We start from the raw sequence: 19,706 nt of genomic DNA on the forward strand, positions 1-19,706 counted from the left end.
TAACTAAATATGCTGGTTTAAAAATATATACTTGTGTATTGATTTTAAGAAAGGCGTTGATGTTTATGGTTAGGTACACATTGGTGCACCGCAGTGCTTTTTTTTCGCGAATGCGCTTTTTAAATCACCCGTTTGGCGAAGTCGGCTGTGATTCAATGATGAAATTAACAGGCACCGGGCCTCCCGGGTGGCGCAGTGGTTAAGGGCGCTGTACTGCAGCGCCAGCTGTGCCATCAGAGTCCCTGGGTTCGCGCCCAGGCTCTGTCGTAACCGGACGCGACCGGGAGGTCCGTGGTGCGACGCACAAATGGCCTAGCGTTGTCCGGGCTAGGGAGGGATTGGTCGGTAGGGATGTCCTTGTCTCATCGCGCACCAGCGACTCCTGTGGCGGGCCGGGCGCAGTGCGCGCTAACCAAGGTTGCCAGGTGCAGTGTATCCTCCGACACATTGGTGCGGCTGGCTTCCGGGTTGGAGGCGCGCTGTGTTAAGAAGCAGTGCGGCTGGTTGGGTTGTGTATCGGAGGACGCATGACTTTCAACCTTCGTCTCTCCCGATCCCGTACGGGAGTTGTAGCGATGAGACAAGATAGTAGCTACTACAACAATTGGATACCACGAAATTGGGGAGAAAAAAGGAGTAAAAAAAAAAACAAAAAAAAAATTAACAGGCACCGCATAGATTATATGCAACGCAGGACAAGCTAGATAAACTAGTAATATCATCAACCATCTGTAGTTAGCTAGTTATTGTTAAGCTTGATTGTTTTTTATAAGATACGTTTAATGCTAGCTAGCACCTTACCTTGGCTCCTTGCTGCACTCACATAACAGGTAGTCTGCCTGCCACACAGTCTCCTCGTGGAGTGCAATGTAATCGGCCATTATCGGTGTCCAAAAATGCCGATTACCGATTGTTGTTGAAACTTGAAATCGTCCCTAATTAATCGGTCGACCGCTACTTTTGATCCTGTGTTTTCTTTACAGGAAACAGTAAGTTTATTGAGGGCTGATAGTTGTCACTCACTTCCTTTGAAAAACAGTTTGCCCTACAGCCAATTCTGTTGAATCAAAAGAATTTGCAAAAAACAGTGACAGAAATATGGCTGAGAAAGAAAATTCAATGAGAGGGGGTACAAAAATGGTCAGATTAATACTGCTATTGAGAAAATTCAAAAAGAAAAACGAGACATGACCTTTTTCAAGGTCAGTTTCACAAAAAGAAGCATTCTTGCGTTCTAACTACCCGCTGTTCAAAGTGCTCTGAAAAAAATTAAGGGAATCGTTCACAAACATTGGCACATTCTACGATCCGATGATAGTATCAGTAATGTTTTTTTTTTTTTTTACCTTCCCTTGGGCGAATTCTCGCGGGGCAGAAATCTGATCTATTGGTAAACTCTGATTTGACCACCCCAAGACACAACGTCTATTTCTGGCCCTACTGGATGGAAACTACAAGTGTAATGGCTGTGCTCAATGCAATAGCACTTATAAATGTAGATCCTTCAAACAGGGAAACAGATCCCAATCAAAGGTGTTATTACGTGCTCCACTAAGGCAGTTTTATAAAATATATCTTGTCCTTGTGGTAAGAATTATGTGGCTAAAACAAAACGCGAATTAAAAGTACTAATCTCGGAGTGTCGTAGCACCATTGGGTGCAAAAACTCGACTTACCCAGTTGCGGCCCACTTTTTGGAAGAAAACCACTCGATTTTGTCTCTACGTTATATTGGCATCGAACATGTCACCCTCCCTAGGAGAGGGGGTGACCTCTACAATTTATTGTTAAAACGAGAGGCTGCCTGGATCTTTAATTTAAAGACTCTTGCTCCCTTCAGTCTCAACGTAGACTTTGATCTGAAGCCATTCTTGTGATTATTATGATTGTGCCATTGTAAATGTTTGTAGGCTTATGTAGCCAAATTGTATCTATGATGGTACGCTATCCATTAGTTTTTTTGTATGCTATTTTAATATATGAGAATTAACCAATGATATCAGGCCACACCCGGCCATGATTACAGACACGTGTGTCTTTTGACACTATATAAACGAGTCACCCCGCAGTGTTTGTCATTATACCCTAATGAAGACCGTTTATTAGGTTATTAAATTATTGCACTTGAGCTCCGAGTGTGAGGCTCTCCTTTTACTTTTTTGTGTTCTACTCTGCTAGCCAGCACCTCGCCTAAATAGGTGTGCGTTTCTTTCTCCTCATAAACTAAAATTAACACGGTATGAATTTATTATAATGTCATGATGAAATATTGTATTAAAGCAACGTATGAGATGTGAATAGGCGACATTTAATTCCAAAGTCTGAGTTTATTTTCTCTCCCTTCAGTTCAAATAATGTCTGCAATTGATTTCATGAAAGGTTGCGCCATTTTTACGTGGTTGTGTCATATTTCTGTGCATACTTTCCTCTTCAAAATATGTACAAACGGAGTACGCATCTGAGAAGTGCCCTCCCATACATTGATTTGGACTCGTACGCCAACCTTCCCGTGCTCGAAGCACCATAGTATACATTTTGAGAAAGACCCTGTGTGTTTGTGACACCCTATTTTCGGATGTCTGTCTGATCTACTGCATGGTGTTGTGCTTCGTAATTTTTCAATGACAATTTACCCTTTATCAGAGTTTTGATTTTGTTGCGTGCATTATATTCTGGTGCACAATTTTTCTCTCTCACCTCTCTCTTTCACCCCTTCTCTCTCATTTCTCCGGTCAGTGCCCCTGTGAGTGCCCCAGTCAGAATTGCTAGCTGATTTGTTATCAGGTGACCTGGTTTCCAGGGGCAAGTAAACAGGACAATCTCAGTGACAGGTTGTTGTGTGATCTTATTGCTTGGTTTATTTGTTTTAACAGAAGGCTAGAGAGTGCAATTACAGCATAGATGGAGAGCATAGCCTACATTGAGAGAGCATACAACCAGTGACAATCCTTAAACTACATTGGATGTGATCTTTCTCACTCCCCCCCCCCCCCCCCCCCCCCCCCCCCCGATTTTCAGCTGGTATTACAGGAATTTGAGAGCCGATCTAGGTTGTATATTTTACAGTGGACAGGTTGCTTGCCTCCCCTGGATTTCTCCACCTGAATTTGTAAAATATTCTGGGAATTCTTACGACTTAAACCTCATCCACTTAAAAAATGCCGGCTCCCTATCATAACACTCTGAAAGCGATGCATTTTACTGCTAGAGCATTCTCACGTAATGGTCATGTTTCAAATAACCTACATTTTACCTCTCTTCTATTGTGTGAAACTCTGCCCTGTGGTTGGAAACCTTAGTCTTTCACCCCTTTCTCCCTGGTTCAACCACAAAACCACCAGTGACGGTTATTGTTCCTGTTCCCTCTATTTGTTCAATGACTCACTGGTTCCAAACTGTATTTCTCTTTTTACTGTTTCTAAGAATAGAGGCCACTGGGAAAACGAGTATTAAACATGTTAGATGATGGTCTATTCCCTGAATCACTTTTTCCATTCCAAGCCATATGAATGGCTGTGAGTTCTTAAGCCTCATGCTTCGAGTAGTTAAATGTTCAAGTTGCAGTTGTGTGGTCCAGATTGAAGACCATGGTAAGTTGATGAGGTGTGTTGCTTCCTCCTGTCTGTGTAGTATCCTAACCATTACTCCTTTATATGATCAATGTTGTCTATATTATGCATAGGCTGACCCTTTTCTTTACCTGTCACAGGTACGTCATGGCCCTGTACAACCAGCACGTCTGCCCTGTGGATAACTGGTACGTAGCTAAATCATTCATGTTAATAGCTGTTTATTTAAAAAAAAAAAAAGTTTAACTAGGCAAGTCTGTTAACAAATTCTTATTTACAATGACGGCCTAGGAACAGTGGGTAACTGCCTTGTTCAGGAGCAGAATGACAGATTTTTACCTTATCAGCTCGGGGATTTGATCTAGCAATCTTTCGGTTACTAGCCCAACGCTCTAACCACTAGGCTACTTGCCGCCCCACTAGGCTAACTGTAGTTTATTCATGTTAATAACTAGTTATCAACCAGTTGTCTCACTGCTACATAGCCTGAAACCTATACATGGTACAATACTTGCCTGCATACGTCAAACCACTCTCACAACAAGGAGTCTCTTTTGGCTCTCCTCTAACTCACTAATCTCTATATAAGCTGCCTGTTAGCTTAGCTGCCTGTAATCATGCTACATTTTTTGTAAGAAAATACTAAAATCACCAGGAATTTGTTTTAATTTAGGAAACCTGTTTCTGAGCATTCCCAAGAGAAAAAAAAAGATGTCATCAAGTCTCAATTTAATCAAGGTATTCAAACTCTTTTTGGAGTTAGGTCAATTTGCAATGCACAAATCATTATAGTTATGTTCCGGCCCCCCGACTATCTGCTCCGACCAGAATCGGCCCGCAGCTGAATTTAGTTGCCTTGCTGAGTGTGTGTGTGGGGTTGTCAAAACACTTTTCCATGTAATGCCACTTAGACTAGTATTTCCATAATAGGGATGTTGCAATAGTGAAACGTAGTCTTCTATTATGCACTACTAGACTGTTTACAAGGGCTGCTTGACATGACTTTTAAAACCTTGTCCTCATCAAAGCAACCCTTTCCTCCCTGTGTGTGTGTGTGTGTGTGTGTGTGTGTGTGTGTGTGTGTGTGTGTACACGCACACAGGTTATATAACCAGTCGTGTGACAAGGAGCTGTATCTACAGAGTGGACCAACGTTGTGCTGTACTCTAGACAATGTTCCACTCATCAGGTCAGTCTGATCTTTCTCTCTCTACCAATTTCAATATAAGGGGCTTTATTGGCATGGGGAACATATGTTTACCTTGCCAAAGCAAGTGAAATAGAATATAAACAAAAGTGATATAACGAAGAAATTAACAGTAAACATTACACTTACAAAAGTTCCAAAAGAATAAAGACATTTCAAATGTCATATGTCTATATACAGTGTTGTAATGATGTACAAATGGGTAAAAATAATTAACATTTTTATTTTATTTTTTTTATTTCACCTTTATTTAACCAGGTAGGCTAGTTGAGAACAAGTTCTCATTTGCAACTGCGACCTGGCCAAGATAAGGCATAGCAGTGTGAACAGACACAGAGTTACACATGGAGTAAACAATTTAACAAGTCAATAACACAGTAGAAAAAAGGGGAGTCTATATACATTGTGTGCAAAAGGCATGAGAAGGTAGGCGAATAATTACAATTATGCAGATTAACACTGGAGTGATAAATGATCAGATGGTTATGTACAGAGATATTGGTGTGCAAAAGAGCAGAAAAATAAATAAATAAAAACAGTATGGGGATGAGGTAGGTGAAAATGGGTGGGCTATTTACCAATAGACTATGTACAGCTGCAGCGATTGGTTAGCTGCTCAGATAGCAGATGTTTGAAGTTGGTGAGGGAGATAAAAGTCTCCAACTTCAGCTATTTTTGCAATTCGTTCCAGTCACAGGCAGCAGAGAACTGGAACGAAAGGCGGCCAAATGAGGTGTTGGCTTTAGGGATGATCAGTGAGATACACCTGCTGGAGCGCGTGCTACGGATGGGTGTTGCCATCGTAACCAGTGAACTGAGATAAGGCGGAGCTTTACCTAGCATGGACTTGTAGATGACCTGGAGCCAGTGGGTCTGGCGACGAATATGTAGCGAGGGCCAGCCGACTAGAGCATACAAGTCGCAGTGGTGGGTGGTATAAGGTGCTTTAGTGACAAAACGGATGGCACTGTGATAAACTGCATCCAGTTTACTGAGTAGAGTGTTGGACGCAATTTTGTAGATGACATCGCCGAAGTCGAGGATCGGTAGGATAGTCAGTTTTACTAGGGTAAGTTTGGCGGCGTGAGTGAAGGAGGCTTTGTTGCGGAATAGAAAGCCGACTCTTGATTTGATTTTCGATTGGAAATGTTTGATATGGGTCTGGAAGGAGAGTTTAGAGTCTAGCCAGACACCTAGGTACTTATAGATGTCCACATATTCAAGGTCGGAACCATCCAGGGTGGTGATGCTGGTCAGGCGTGCGGGTGCAGGCAGCGAACGGTTGAAAAGCATGCGTTTGGTTTTACTAGCGTTTAAGAGCAGTTGGAGGCCACGGAAGGAGTGCTGTATGGCATTGAAGCTCGTTTGGAGGTTAGATAGCACAGTGTCCAAGGACGGGCGGAAGTATATAGAATGGTGTCGTCTGCGTAGAGGTGGATCAGGGAATCAACTGCAGCATGAGAAACATCATTGATATATACAGAGAAAAGAGTCGGCCCGAGAATTGAACCCTGTGGCACCCCCATAGAGACTGCCAGAGGACCGGACAGCATGCCCTCCGATTTGACACACTGAACTCTGTCTGCAAAGTAATTGGTGAACCAGGCAAGGCAGTCATCTGAAAAACCGAGGCTACTGAGTCTGCCGATAAGAATACGGTGATTGACAGTCGAAAGCCTTGGCAAGGTCTATGAAGACGGCTGCACAGTACTGTCTTTTATCGATGGCGGTTATGATATCGTTTAGTACCTTGAGCGTGGCTGAGGTACACCCGTGACCGGCTCGGAAACCAGATTGCACAGCGGAGAAGGTACGGTGGGATTCGAGATGGTCAGTGACCTGTTTGTTGACTTGGCTTTCGAAGACCTTAGATAGGCAGGGCAGGATGGATATAGGTCTGTAACAGTTTGGGTCCAGGGTGTCGCCCCCTTTCCTTTGCGATCTCAGACGATATGAAAGAGAGGTTGAACAGGCTGGTAATAGGGGTTGCGACAATGGCGGCGGATAGTTTCAGGAATAGAGGGTCCAGATTGTCAAGCCCAGCTGATTTGTACGGGTCCAGGTTTTGCAGCTCTTTCAGAACATCTGCTATCTGGATTTGGGTAAAGGAAAACCTGGAGAGGCTTGGGCGAGTAGCTGCGGGGGGGGGGGGGGGGAGCTGTTGGCCGAGGTTGGAGTAGCCAGGCGGAAGGCATGGCCAGCCGTTGAGAAATGCTTGTTGAAGTTCTCGATAATCATGGATTTATCGGTGGTGACCGTGTTACCTAGCCTCAGTGCAGTGGGCAGCTGGGAGGAGGTGCTCTTGTTCTCCATGGACTTCAGTGTCCCAGAACTTTTTGGAGTTGGAGCTACAGGATGCAAACTTCTGCCTGAAGAAGTTGGCTTTAGCTTTCCTGACTGACTGTGTGTATTGGTTCCTGACTTCCCTGAACAGTTGCATATCGCGGGGACTATTCGATGTTATTGCAGTCCGCCACAGGATGTTTTTGTGCTGGTCGAGGGCAGTCAGGTCTGGAGTGAACCAGGGGCTATATCTGTTCTTAGTTCTGCATTTTTTGAACGGAGCATGCTTATCTAAAATGGTGAGGAAGTTACTTTTAAAGAAAGACCAGTCATCCTCAACTGACGGGATGAGGTCAATGTCCTTCCAGGATACCCGGGCCAGGTTAGAAAGGCCTGCTCACAGAAGTGTTTTAGGGAGCGTTTGACAGTGATGAGGGGTGGTCGTTTGACTGCGGCTCCGTAGCGGATACAGGCAATGAGGCAGTGATCGCTGAGATCCTGGTTGAAGACAGCGGAGGTGTATTCGGAGGGCCAGTTGGTCAGGATGACGTCTATGAGGGTGCCCTTGTTTACAGAGTTAGGGTTGTACCTGGTGGGTTCCTTGATGATTTGAGTGAGATTGAGGGTATAGGTTGTATTTACAATGGTGTTTGTTCTTTGCTGGTTTCCCTTTTCTTGTGGCAACAGATCACATCTTGCTGCAGTGATGGCACACTGTGGTATTTCACCCAATAGATATGGGAGTTTATTAAAATTGGATTTGGTCTGCGTAATCTGAGGGAAATATGTGTCCCTAATATGGTCATACGTTTGGCGAGAGGCCAGGAAGTGCAGCTCAGTTTCCCCCTAATTTTGTGGGCAGTGTGCATATAGCCTGGCTTCTCTTGCGAGACAGGTCTGCCTTCTGCATCCTTTCTCAATAGCAAGGCTATGCTCACTGAGTCTGTGCATAGTCAAAGATGTCCTTAATTTTGGGTCAGTCACAGTGGTCAGGTATTCTGCCACTGTATTCTCTGTTTTGGGCCAAATAGCATTCTAGTTTGCTCTTTTTTTAGTTAATTCTTTCCAATGTGTCAAGTAATTATTTTTGTTTTCTTATTTAAAATGTTTTTTATTTCACTTTTATTTAACCAGGTAGGCTAGTTGAGAACAAGTTCTCATTTACAATTGCGACCTGGCCAAGATAAAGCAAAGCACTGCGACACAAACAACACAGAGTTACACATGGAATTAACAATCGTAAAGTCAATAACACAATAAGAAAAAAAAGAAAGTGTATATACAGTGTGTGCAATTGGCGTGAGGAGGTAAGGCAATAAAGAGGCCATAGTAGCGAAGTAATTACAATTTAGAAAATTAACACTGGAGTGATAGATGAGCAGATGATGATGTGCAAGTAGAAATAGCAGTGTGCAAAAGAGCAGCAAAGTAAATACAAAACAAAATGGGGATGAGGTAGGTAGATTGGATGTGCTATTTACAGATGGGCTATGTACAGCTGCAGCGATCGGTTATCTGCTCTGATAGCTGATGTTTAAAGTTAGTGAGGGAAATATAATGCTTCAGCGATTTTTGCAATTCGATCCAGTCATTGGCAGCACAGAACTGGAAGGAAAGGTGGCCAAAGGAGGTGTTTGCTTTGTGAGAGATAGTGAGAGATGAGAGATACCTTCTGGAGCGCGTACTACGGATGGGTGTTGTTATCGTGACCAGTAAGCGAAGGCGGAGCTTTACCTAGCATAGACTTCTAGATGACCTGGAGCCAGTGGGTCTTGCAATGAATATGTAGTGAGGGCCAGCCGACTAGAGCATACAGGTCGCAGTGGTGGGTGGTATATGGGGCTTTGGCGACAAAACGGATGGCACTGTGATAGGGTGCATTCAGTTTGCTAAGTAGAATATTGGTAACTATTTTGTAAATGACATCACCAAAGTCGGATCGGTAGGATAGTCAGTTTTGTGAGTGTATGTTTGGCGGCGTGAGTGAAGGATGCTTTGTTGCTTAAAATAGGAAGCCGATTCTAGATTTCAAATTGGATTGGAGATGTTTGATATGAGTCTGGAAGGAGAGTTTACAGTCTTGCCAGACACCTAGGTAGTTGTCCACATATTCTAAGTCACAACCGTCCAGAGTAGTGGTGCGGGCAGTGAACGGTTGAAAAGCATGCATTTGGTTCTACTAGTGTTTAAGAGCAGTTGGAGGCCACGGAAGGAGTGTTGTATGGCATTGAAGCTAGTTTGGAGATTCATTAAGTGTCCAAAGAAGGGCCATGTGATTTGGTTGGTTATGTTTCACTATATTGGATCACTCCAATATATTGGTATCACTCCACAGCAGAGGGATACATCCGAGATGAGGATTTAGATTTACTCCCCTGTACACCAGTATCTCGGCTGGGGTCCGCCGCCATATATAGACCCCATGGCCGCGACACACACACTTTCATTTTCTCGGCGGTACAAACTTTCTGAAGTGTGCTTGGTAAGTCACTGGTAAGTGTAATATCTTGTGTGGAAGTAAACTCACGCCTGTGTCTTACGCGCGTGGTTTGTCATGCTTGTGTTTGGTTAGCGTTACACTACGACTCTGTGTGCATCCTTTAATATATTAGTGGCTCTTGCTGCCACAAACTGTATTTACCTTACACAACTTGTCGACTGGCTTGTTCTGTGTGTGTTGCATGCTGTCTCTGCTAATTACCCTACAAGGTTTTTTTTTCTTCCCGTTTTTCCCAGTTTTTTGCAGAGGTACTGGGTAATTTATCCCTCAGCGGGTTCCTATTCCTCTAAGCGGGTCACGACATAAGCTCTCCCAGGGTGTTTGACTTCATGCTCCGTGGCCTTGCTGGCTTGGCTGAGCTTATGGCTTCCCTTTGACAGGTGTGATGGTGGCATCCCCCTGGAGATCTGTATACCTCGTGTATATGCTGCCTGGGTTTGAGCCATGTGGAGAGGGCTGTGGAGCACCCTACTGGATGCCTGTTTTGTGTGGTGTTCTCAGAACGCCTAAACCTGGCAAAATTGGAGGCCATGCTTGAGTGGGTCGGCCAGGCTTGGGCTCAGGCTGGGGACGAGTTCCCTCCCTCAGGAGTGGTGTGCCAACGAGCTGTTAGTCCCTCTACTGAGCCCAGATCCCCTCCCAGGAAGTGTGGCCGGAGCCACCTTAAGCAGAGCCCATCTGCTGCCAGTCCTGGATGAGGGCAGGAGTCAAACTGCTGGGAACACCTTGAACGGAGGGCGCATGCCCTGCATCAGTAGGTTGATAGCTTCGATGGAAACAACAGCTGTTCCCTGTTGGCCAGTGATGGGCTGTTCCTGGGGGACGATGCTGGCACTGTTCACCACCGTGAGCGGGGCTACCAGAAGCTAGCGGTGGGGCTTCATCGTCCCCAGCGGATCGAGGCTATGAGGGGCCTAATCACTTGGGTAGCCATTGCACTGGACATCAAACTGGTGGACAGTGAGGACTCTCCATCTGTCCCCATCTCTGCTGAGTTCCACGAGGTCTTGCAGGAGAGGTGGGCCTCTGCCAGGGGCACTTCTGACTCACATCAGAGACTGGACCATGGAGTTATGTTGCGGGCGCAGAGTCACTCGTCCTCCGGGATGCTGCTGCAGGCCTACCTGCAGACTCTGTTGCCCCGGCTGCAGGGGGGAACAGAGGAGCTCCTCTGGGAAGCGATGGAGAGGTCTCGTCTGCTTTCCCTGCTCCAGAGTTGTGGCCCGCTCCAACGGATGGGCCATGGCGCAGGTAGTTACCTCCTGGCGCCACCTCTGGCTGGCCCAATCCCGTCTGCCAGCTGCTCACCAGTACACATCTGCCACTCTCCCCATCACCACAGGGCTGACCTTTGGCACAGGGGTTAATGACATTCTGGAGCAGACCGATAAGTTTCGGATGTACTGGGAGACCCTGAGACAGTTCATGCCACCACCTCAGGCTCCGGGTCCAAGGCAGACAGACCATCGCCTCCCTCCTGCCCCATCGCCTCGTGCTGAGGAACGACAGCAGGGAGGGGCACAGCATGCGGTGGAACAACCTGTCAACTGCCATAGGGATGCGCCTGGGGGCCCAAGTTGTTCGGGGCGTCAAAGAAAAGGCGGGCCCTGGCAGGACCCCTGACCCACCCTTCCCCGGCCTCGGCCGCTTCTCCTGGTCTCAGAGGGCAAAGTGGGAGGAGTGTGTGGAGTCCCCATGACTGTTGTCCACAATGCTCGAGGGGTACCGACTCCAATTACGGTGCCGGCCCCCGTCCTTCAGGGGCCTTCGTGTTACCACAGTGGCTGACCCCTTGAAGAAAACCCTGCAGCTGGAGATCTCCTCATTCCTGGACAAGGGTGCCATCCGCAGGATCGAGAGTTCAGAACTTCTAGTTAGGTTCTACTCCACTTATTTTGTGGTCCCAAAAAGAGAGAGGGTTTCGACTGATTCTGGACCTCTGCAAACTCAATGGGTACTTAAAGGTACTGAGGTTCCACATGCTGTCCCCAGCCTGCATATTGTAGGCTGTGTACAGTGGTTTGTGACACTGGACCTGAGGGATGCATATTTCCATGTTCCTGTTCACCCAGCTCATTGGCAGTACCTCAGATTCGCTTTCGAAGGGATGTCTTACAAATACATGGTTCTTCCCTTCGGCCTCTCCTTGGCACCCTGCACTTTCACAAAGTGCATGGACACTGCCCTGGCACCTCAATTACCTGGACGATTGGCTGACTTGTGCATCAACCAGGACCCAGGTCCTGTCAGACAGCTCCTGATCCACATCGGCGGGCTGGGCATTACTGTAAATGACAAGAAGAGTCGTCTGACGCCAACCCAGAGGGTGGCCTTGATTGGCATGGAACTGGACTCCTCACGAGAGCACGCCTGCCCACCAGAAGGGTTCAGGCGATCTTATCTTGCCCCGACCACTTTCGGCAGGGGCGGATGGTAATCTGTCCTAACCTGCCAATGCCTGTTGGGCTTGCTGTTGGAGGCCTCATTGTTGATTTCCCCTGGGCCTGCTCCATCTCCGGCCTCTTCAACGGTGGTTCAACTCCCACCGGCTGCACCCGAAGCGCCACCGACAGCTGCGGGTGACCGCACAGTGCCTCAGGGCATTGTTGAGGTGGCTCTGTCACTCCTTTCTCTAAGGTGGGGTGGAGATGCTGAGGATGTGCTGCCGGGAGGTGGTCAGCACAGACGCTTCCCAGATCGGCTGGGGGAGGTGTGACCAAGGGTAGGTCGGCCAGCGGCTGTTGGTTACTCCCTTGGAGGGGCAGGCAGATCAACACACTAGAGCTCCGAGCTGTACTATTGGCCCTGCAGTCGTTCCTGGTGAGAACGGACAACACCACAGTGGGGGCTTACATCAAACATCGGGGTGGACGGAGGTCGCATCCATCTTATTAGCTCCTTTTCTGGGGTCAGGGACATCTAGCATCTCTACGCGCAGCACACGTACCCGGCATCCTGAATGTGGCAGTGGATATGCTCTCAAGGGAGGGGCCGCCACCTTGGAACTGAAGTCTACATCCACAGGTGGTGCAGCTACTGTGGGACAAGTTCAGGAGGTTGTAGGTGAACCTGTTTGCCTCCCTGGACAATGCACTCTTCCCCTTGTGGTACTCCATGTCGGAGCCACCAGGGCCTCTGGGCTTGGATGCTCTGGCTCACGATTGGACCGGGCTGGACCTGCTGTCTCAGGCTGGGGGAACTCTGTGGCATCCGAGGCCGCACCGCCTCAGTCTATGGGCGTGGCCACTGAACGGCACCAATGGTCCATGTTAGGACTACAGGAGGGTGTAATGAACTCCATGCAGAATACAATGGCACCCCGGCTACAACCGTGGCATGTCAGTTTCACTGGTGGTTGTTCTGCTCATGGTGCACTGGTATTGAGGTTGTGCCCGAGTCATGCGGGGAGCAGTACGTCCTTCAATACCTGCAGTCTCACTTGGATGAGGGCTTGACAGCCTCTACACTGAGGGTATTTGGCTGCTATATCTGCCTGCCATGTGGGGTGGATGGACAGCCCAGTGGGGCGCCATCCCTCGGTCTCCAGGTTTATGAAGGGGGTTCGTCTCCTGCGTCCAGCTAGGACCCGCTCAATGGCGAGCTGGGATGTGGTCTTTGGCAAAGCTGCTTTCGAAACGTTGGAGTCTACCTCCCTGAAACATCTCTCTATGAAGGTGGCTTTCTTGGTAGCGATTACTTCCATGAAGAGGGTGGGTGAGCTCCATGCTCTTCCAGTAAGTTCTGAGTGCCACCGGATGGACCCCGGGGGGAGGAGTATATCTCCCCGCCCCAACCCTTCATTCCTCCCGAAGGTTCTGTCGGACAGGCATATGAACATCCCTTTGATCCTGTCTTCTTACGACCCCCCGGGAAGTGGTGGGGGAGTCTGGGCCTCCATCCGGCATGCTGTGCCCTGTGAGGGCTCTGGCTGCCTATGTGGAGCAGACACAGTCAGTGAGAACAACAGACCAGCTCTTTGTCTGCTATGGTGAGCGAGTCCTGGGCTATCAAAGCAGAGGCTCTCACTGGATCGTGGAAACGATTACGACAGCATACCGCCTGGCTGGCAGGCCTGTGCTGGGATCTGTGGTGGCCCATTCAACATGAGGTGTGACTGCGTCCTGGGCTCTACTGAGAGGAGTGCCCCTCTCTGATAAAAGTCCTGCGGCCAGCTGGGCGTCCTCTTGCACCTTTGCTTGGTACTATCGGGTAAATGTGGCACCTCTCTCTGCGGTTGGTTCAGCGGTCTTGAGCGTCGCCTCCCCATCCGGGGACTGTGCCGGGACCCCCCCTTCCACATTGATGGCCCCTGCATCTCGGTCCCGTGGTGGGACTTCGCCTCTGGCTGGCTAGGTCCCTCTAGCGCCAACTAATCTGGTACGGGTATACCAATATATTGGAGTGATTCAATATAGTGAAACACAAAAGGGTTACGTATGTAACCACGGTTATGTGAGCTATTTGGATCAATCCTCTACGGTGCTAGAGGCGCATCAAAAATGATGTAGAGAATGTGTGTCGCGGCCATGGGGTCTATATATAGGGGCGGACCCCAGCCGTGACCCAGGTGTTCACAGGAGTAAATCTGTAAATCCACACCTCGGATGTATCCCTCCGCCGCGGAGTCTACAACCCACACAAGTGGCTCAGGTAGTGCAGCTCATCCAGGATGGCACATAAATGCGAGCTGTGGCAAGAAGGTTTGCTGTGTCTGTCAGCGTAGTGTCCAGAGCATGGAGGCGCTAACAGGAGACAGGCCAGTACATCAGGAGACGTGGAGGAGGCCGTAGGAGGGCAACAACCCAGCAGCAGGACCGCTACCTCCGCCTTTGTGCAAGGAGGAGCAGGAGGAGCACTGCCAGAGCCCTGCAAAATGACCTCCAGCAGGCCACAAATGTGCATGTGTCTGCTCAAACGGTCAGAAACAGACTCCATGAGGGTGGTATGAGGGCCCGACGTCCACAGGTGGGGGTTGTGCTTACAGCCCAACACCGTGCAGGACTTTTGGCATTTGCCAGAGAACACCAAGATTGGCAAATTCGCCACTGGGGCCCTGTGCTCTTCACAGATGACAGCAGGTTCACACTGAGCACATGTGACAGACGTGACAGAGTCTGGAGACGCCGTGGAGAATGTTCTGCTGCCTGCAACATCCTCCAACATGACCTGTTTGGCGGTGGGTCAGTCATGGTGTGGGGTGGCATTTCTTTGGGGGGCCGCACAGCCCTCCAGAGGTAGCCTGACTGCCATTAGGTACCGAGATGAGATCCTCAGACCCCTTGTGAGACAATATGCTAGTGCGGTTGGCCCTGGGTTCCTCCTAATGCAAGACAATGCTAGACCTCATGTGGCTGGAGTGTGTCAGCAGTTCCTGCAAGAGGAAGGCATTGATGCTATGGACTGGCCCGCCCGTTCCCCAGACCTGAATCCAATTGAGCACATATGGGACATCGTGTCTCGCTCCATCCACCAACGCCACGTTGCACCACAGACTGTCCAGGAGTTGGCGCATGCTTTAGTCCAGGTCTGGGAGGAGATCCCTCAGGAGGCCATCCGCCACCTCATCAGGAGCATGCCCAGGCGTTGTAGGAAAGTCATACAGGCCACACGGACTACTGAGCCTAATTTTGACTTGTTTTAAGGACATTACATCAAAGTTGGATCAGCCTGTAGTGTGGTTTTCCACTTTTGAGTGTGACTCCAAATCCAGACCTCCATGGGTTGATACATTTGATTTCCATTGATAATTTGTGTGAATTTGTTGTCAGCACATTCAACTATGTAAAGAAAAAAGTATTTAATAAGAATATTTCATTCATTCAGATCTAGGATGTGTTATTTTAGTGTTTTTTGAGCAGTGTATTTTTAGCTCTAAGGCAATGGTGTCTAGATGGAATTTGTATTCCTGGGAACTGGACCTTTTTTAGAACACATTCTTTTTTTGTCTTACTGAGATTTACTGTCAGGGCCCAGATCTGACAATCTGTGCAGAACGTGTGTTGCTGTAGGCCCTCCTTGGACAGAAGCATCAGATCATCAGCAAACAGACATTTGACTTCAAATTCTAGTAGGTTGAGGCCTAGTTTCCTCGCCAATTCGTTGTTCTAGTGCCCTCGCCAATTCGTTGATCTATATACAGTGCCTTGCGAAAGTATTCGCCCCCCTTGAACTTTGCGACCTTTTGCCACATTTCAGGCTTCAAACATAAAGATATAAAACTGTATTTTTTTGTGAAGAATCAACAACAAGTGGGACATAATCATGAAGTGGAACGACATTTATTGGATATTTAAAACTTTTTTAACAAATCAAAAACTGAAAAATTGGGCGTGCAAAATTATTCAGCCCCCTTAAGTTAATACTTTGTAGCGCCACCTTTTGCTGCGATTACAGCTGTAAGTCGCTTGGGGTATGTCTCTATCAGTTTTGCACATCGAGAGACTGACATTTTTTCCCATTCCTCCTTGCAAAACAGCTCGAGCTCAGTGAGGTTGGATGGAGAGCATTTGTGAACAGCAGTTTTCAGTTCTTTCCACAGATTCTCGATTGGATTCAGGTCTGGACTTTGACTTGGCCATTCTAACACCTGGATATGTTTATTTTTGAACCATTCCATTGTAGATTTTGCTTTATGTTTTGGATCATTGTCTTGTTGGAAGACAAATCTCCGTCCCAGTCTCAGGTCTTTTGCAGACTCTTCCAGAATGGTCCTGTATTTGGCTCCATCCATCTTCCCATCAATTTTAACCATCTTCCCTGTCCCTGCTGAAGAAAAGCAGGCCCAAACCATGATGCTGCCACCACCATGTTTGACAGTGGGGATGGTGTGTTCAGGGTGATGAGCTGTGTTGCTTTTACGTCAAACATAACGTTTTGCTTTGTTGCCAAAAAGTTCAATTTTGGTTTCATCTGACCAGAGCACCTTCTTCCACATGTTTGGTGTGTCTCCCAGGTGGCTTGTGGCAAACTTCAAACAACACTTTTTATGGATATCTTTAAGAAATGGCTTTCTTCTTGCCACTCTTCCATAAAGGCCAGATTTGTGCAATATACGACTGGTTGTTGTCCTATGGACAGAGTCTCCCACCTCAGCTGTAGATCTCTGCAGTTCATCCAGAGTGATCATGGGCCTCTTGGCTGCATCTCTGATCAGTCTTCTCCTTGTATGAGCTGAAAATTTAGAGGGTCGGCCAGGTCTTGGTAGATTTGCAGTGGTCTGATACTCCTTCCATTTCAATATTATCGCTTGCACAGTGCTCCTTGGGATGTTTAAAGCTTGGGAAATCTTTTTGTATCCAAATCCGGCTTTAAACTTCTTCACAACAGTATCTCGGACCTGCCTGGTGTGTTCCTTGTTCTTCATGATGCTCTCTGCGCTTTTAACGGACCTCTGAGACTATCACAGTGCAGGTGCATTTATACAGAGACTTGATTACACACAGGTGGATTGTATTTATCATCATTAGTCATTTAGGTCAACATTGGATCATTCAGAGATCCTCACTGAACTTCTGGAGAGAGTTTGCTGCACTGAAAGTAAAGGGGCTGAATAATTCTGCACGCACAATTTTTCCGTTTTTGATTTGTTAAAAAAGTTTGAAATATCCAATAAATGTTGTTCCACTTCATGATTGTGTCCCACTTGTTGTTGATTCTTCACAAAAAAATAGTTTTATATCCTTATGTTTGAAGCCTGAAATGTGGCAAAAGGTCGCAAAGTTCAAGGGGGCCGAATACTTTCGCAAGGCACTGTATGTTTAAGAGGGTGGGGCTTAAGCTGCATCCCTGTCACCCCCTGGCACTGTGGAAAGAAATGTTTTTTTTGTTGTTGCCAATTTTAACCGCACACTTGTTGTTTGTATTAGAGGTTGACCAATTCATTTGGGCCGATTTTCAAGTTTTCATAACAATCGGAAATCTGTTCAGGGCAGAACGACAGATTTTTACCTTGTCAGCTCGGGGATTCAATCTTGCAACCTTAGTTAACTAGTCCAACGCTCTAACCACCTGCCGCTCCACGAGGAGCCTGCCTGTTACGCGAATGCAGTAAGCCAAGGTAAGTTGCTAGCTAGCATTAAACTTATCTAATAAAAAAACAATCAATCATAACCACGAGTTAACTACACATGGTTGACGATATTACTAGCTTATCTAGCATGTCCTGCGTTGCATATAATCGATGCAACGTAGGGGGATGATTTAACAAAAGCGCATTTGCAAAAAAAGCACAATCGTTGCACAACTGTACCTAACCATAAACACCAATGCCTTTCTTAAAATCAATACACAGAAGTATATATTTTTAAACCTGCATATTTAGCTAAAAGAAATCCAGGTTAGCAGGCAATATTAACCAGGTGAAATTGTCATTTCTTTTGCGTTCATTGCACGCAGAGTCAGGGTATATGCAATAGTTTGGGCCGCCTGGCTCATTGCAAACTAATTTGCCAGAATTTTACGTAATTATGACTTTACATTGAAGGGTCTACAATGTGTCGTGTCTTTGGCTATGCCGGATTAAGTGATATGACATGCTATTCTATAAAATAATGTATCCGTAATTAATATTACCTGATTGAGCTAAATCATGTAAATGTAATTAACTAGAGAGTCGGGCACCACAAAATAATATTTATAGAGCTGTTATCTTCCAAATAAACTCCTAAAGACCTAGTAATATTTTACATCAACAGCAGTCAATATAAATTGTCATCTTAATTCAGTCTCATCTGAAAGTTGTAAATTCTTGGTTATCTTCACGAACCCTGGCTAACAAGTTGAACCAGCAATACAAAATTGGGTTTAATTATTTATTTACTAAATGCCTAACTAATTACACATGCACATAATTAAATCATAACTTGATTACAAATGACGTCATAAAGGAAAACCTCCCTAGCGGGCGGAACAGATATGACAGCTGGTTACACAAAAAGGGGTTGGGTTTGAGTGAAAGAGCGGGAAGACTGAGGAACAAAAGGGCGAAGCTGTGCTATCGTAAACACAGTATCTTATGCATTCTGAATTACCGCCCATTTGGAAAAGGAAAATGCAATAAATATTTACTCTGAGCTGTGCTTCGGTAGGTTGGTGGTAGATGGAAGGCCGTGTTGTCCAACTGAGTTCTTTGAAGAATGTCCTCTGGTTGTCAATTGGATACGTTGTAGTAAAGTCGTTGGGTGATAGACGGGATACTCTGTCTTCCTTCCTAACCCTCGTTTGCATCTGCTGTTGCTAACTCAACGGCTAGGATGTATCACTTCTGTAGTGATTAAGAGTTCAAACTTCATACCATTCGCAACCAAAGCTCACGCTGATGTTGGCTTTGTTCTGTTATAATCTGAACCATTCTGACATAGGACCGTCGTCCTCGGGAACAGGAGGTTATATTGTCGTCAATGGCTTATATAGGAAGGTAGAGGAGGGCGTGTTTGAAAAGTTTTATAGCCCATGTCCCTTCACAGGGGCGGGCCACTGATTTGAGCATAGCCCTAACCTTATGAAAACCCAAATCTCACATTTTAGAAGCTAAAATCACATCTCATCACGAATAATTTCATATTCAAACATTTAAATTGAACAACAATTCCATGTGAATCCGATAACTGATGTGTAGACTTTCCACTGTAGAGTTTGTCATCTTATCATTGATGAGAATGTCTCAGATGACAACCGAACTGACATCATATTCATTAAGTACCACCGCATATGTTCAATTGTTTGGATTACCAGAATATAGTTCATTTCCCCCCACCTTCTGATGTTCCCAGAATCTCTCTGTTAACCAAGGGTTTTGCAAATGTAACTTCAGCAGGGTAGAGAGAGGGGAAAAAGGAGGTATTTATTTATGACTGTCATAAACCTACCACCCAGGCCAACGTCATGACAAATGTAATAGAAATATTTAGACTTAGGGATGCCACCCGTTAGATAAAATACAGAACGGTTCCGTATTTCACTGAAATAATAAACGTTTTGTTTTCGAAATGATAGTTTCCGGATTCGACCATATTAATGACCAAAGGCTCGTATTTCTGTGTGTTATGTTAGAATTAAGTCTATTATTTGATAGTCAAACAGCACTTTCGTGCATTTTGCCAGCAGCTCTTCGCTGTGCTTCAAGTATTGAGCTGTTTATGACTTCAAG

The 19,706-nt window shown here is 46.4% G+C and overlaps 1 protein-coding gene across 4 annotated transcripts in view; it reads left to right on the forward strand.

The window, feature by feature from the left end:
* The window catches only part of zgc:154058 (Frag1/DRAM/Sfk1 family protein), a 53,910-nt gene that overhangs the window by 9,720 nt on the left and 24,484 nt on the right, over window positions 1-19,706 (forward strand). Inside the window, exons 1-4 of one of the 4 annotated variants that reach the window (XM_090243047.1) lie at window positions 3,534-3,590; window positions 3,710-3,757; window positions 4,243-4,307; window positions 4,672-4,758. Coding sequence is in view for 2 of the 4 variants with exons in the window: in XM_036987350.2 (XP_036843245.1) it covers window positions 3,710-3,757; window positions 4,672-4,758 (135 nt within the window). In the remaining 2 variants the exon portion in view is untranslated. Of the gene's footprint in view, window positions 1-3,383; window positions 3,591-3,709; window positions 3,758-4,242; window positions 4,308-4,671; window positions 4,759-19,706 lie in introns of those variants that run through there. The other 3 variants (XM_090243046.1, XM_090243043.1, XM_036987350.2) reach the window with 3 other exon arrangements.

The sequence above is a fragment of the Oncorhynchus mykiss genome, chromosome 1, assembly GCF_057628025.1.
Source record: "Oncorhynchus mykiss isolate SJ-2025 chromosome 1, ASM5762802v1, whole genome shotgun sequence".
NCBI lineage: Eukaryota > Metazoa > Chordata > Actinopteri > Salmoniformes > Salmonidae > Oncorhynchus > Oncorhynchus mykiss.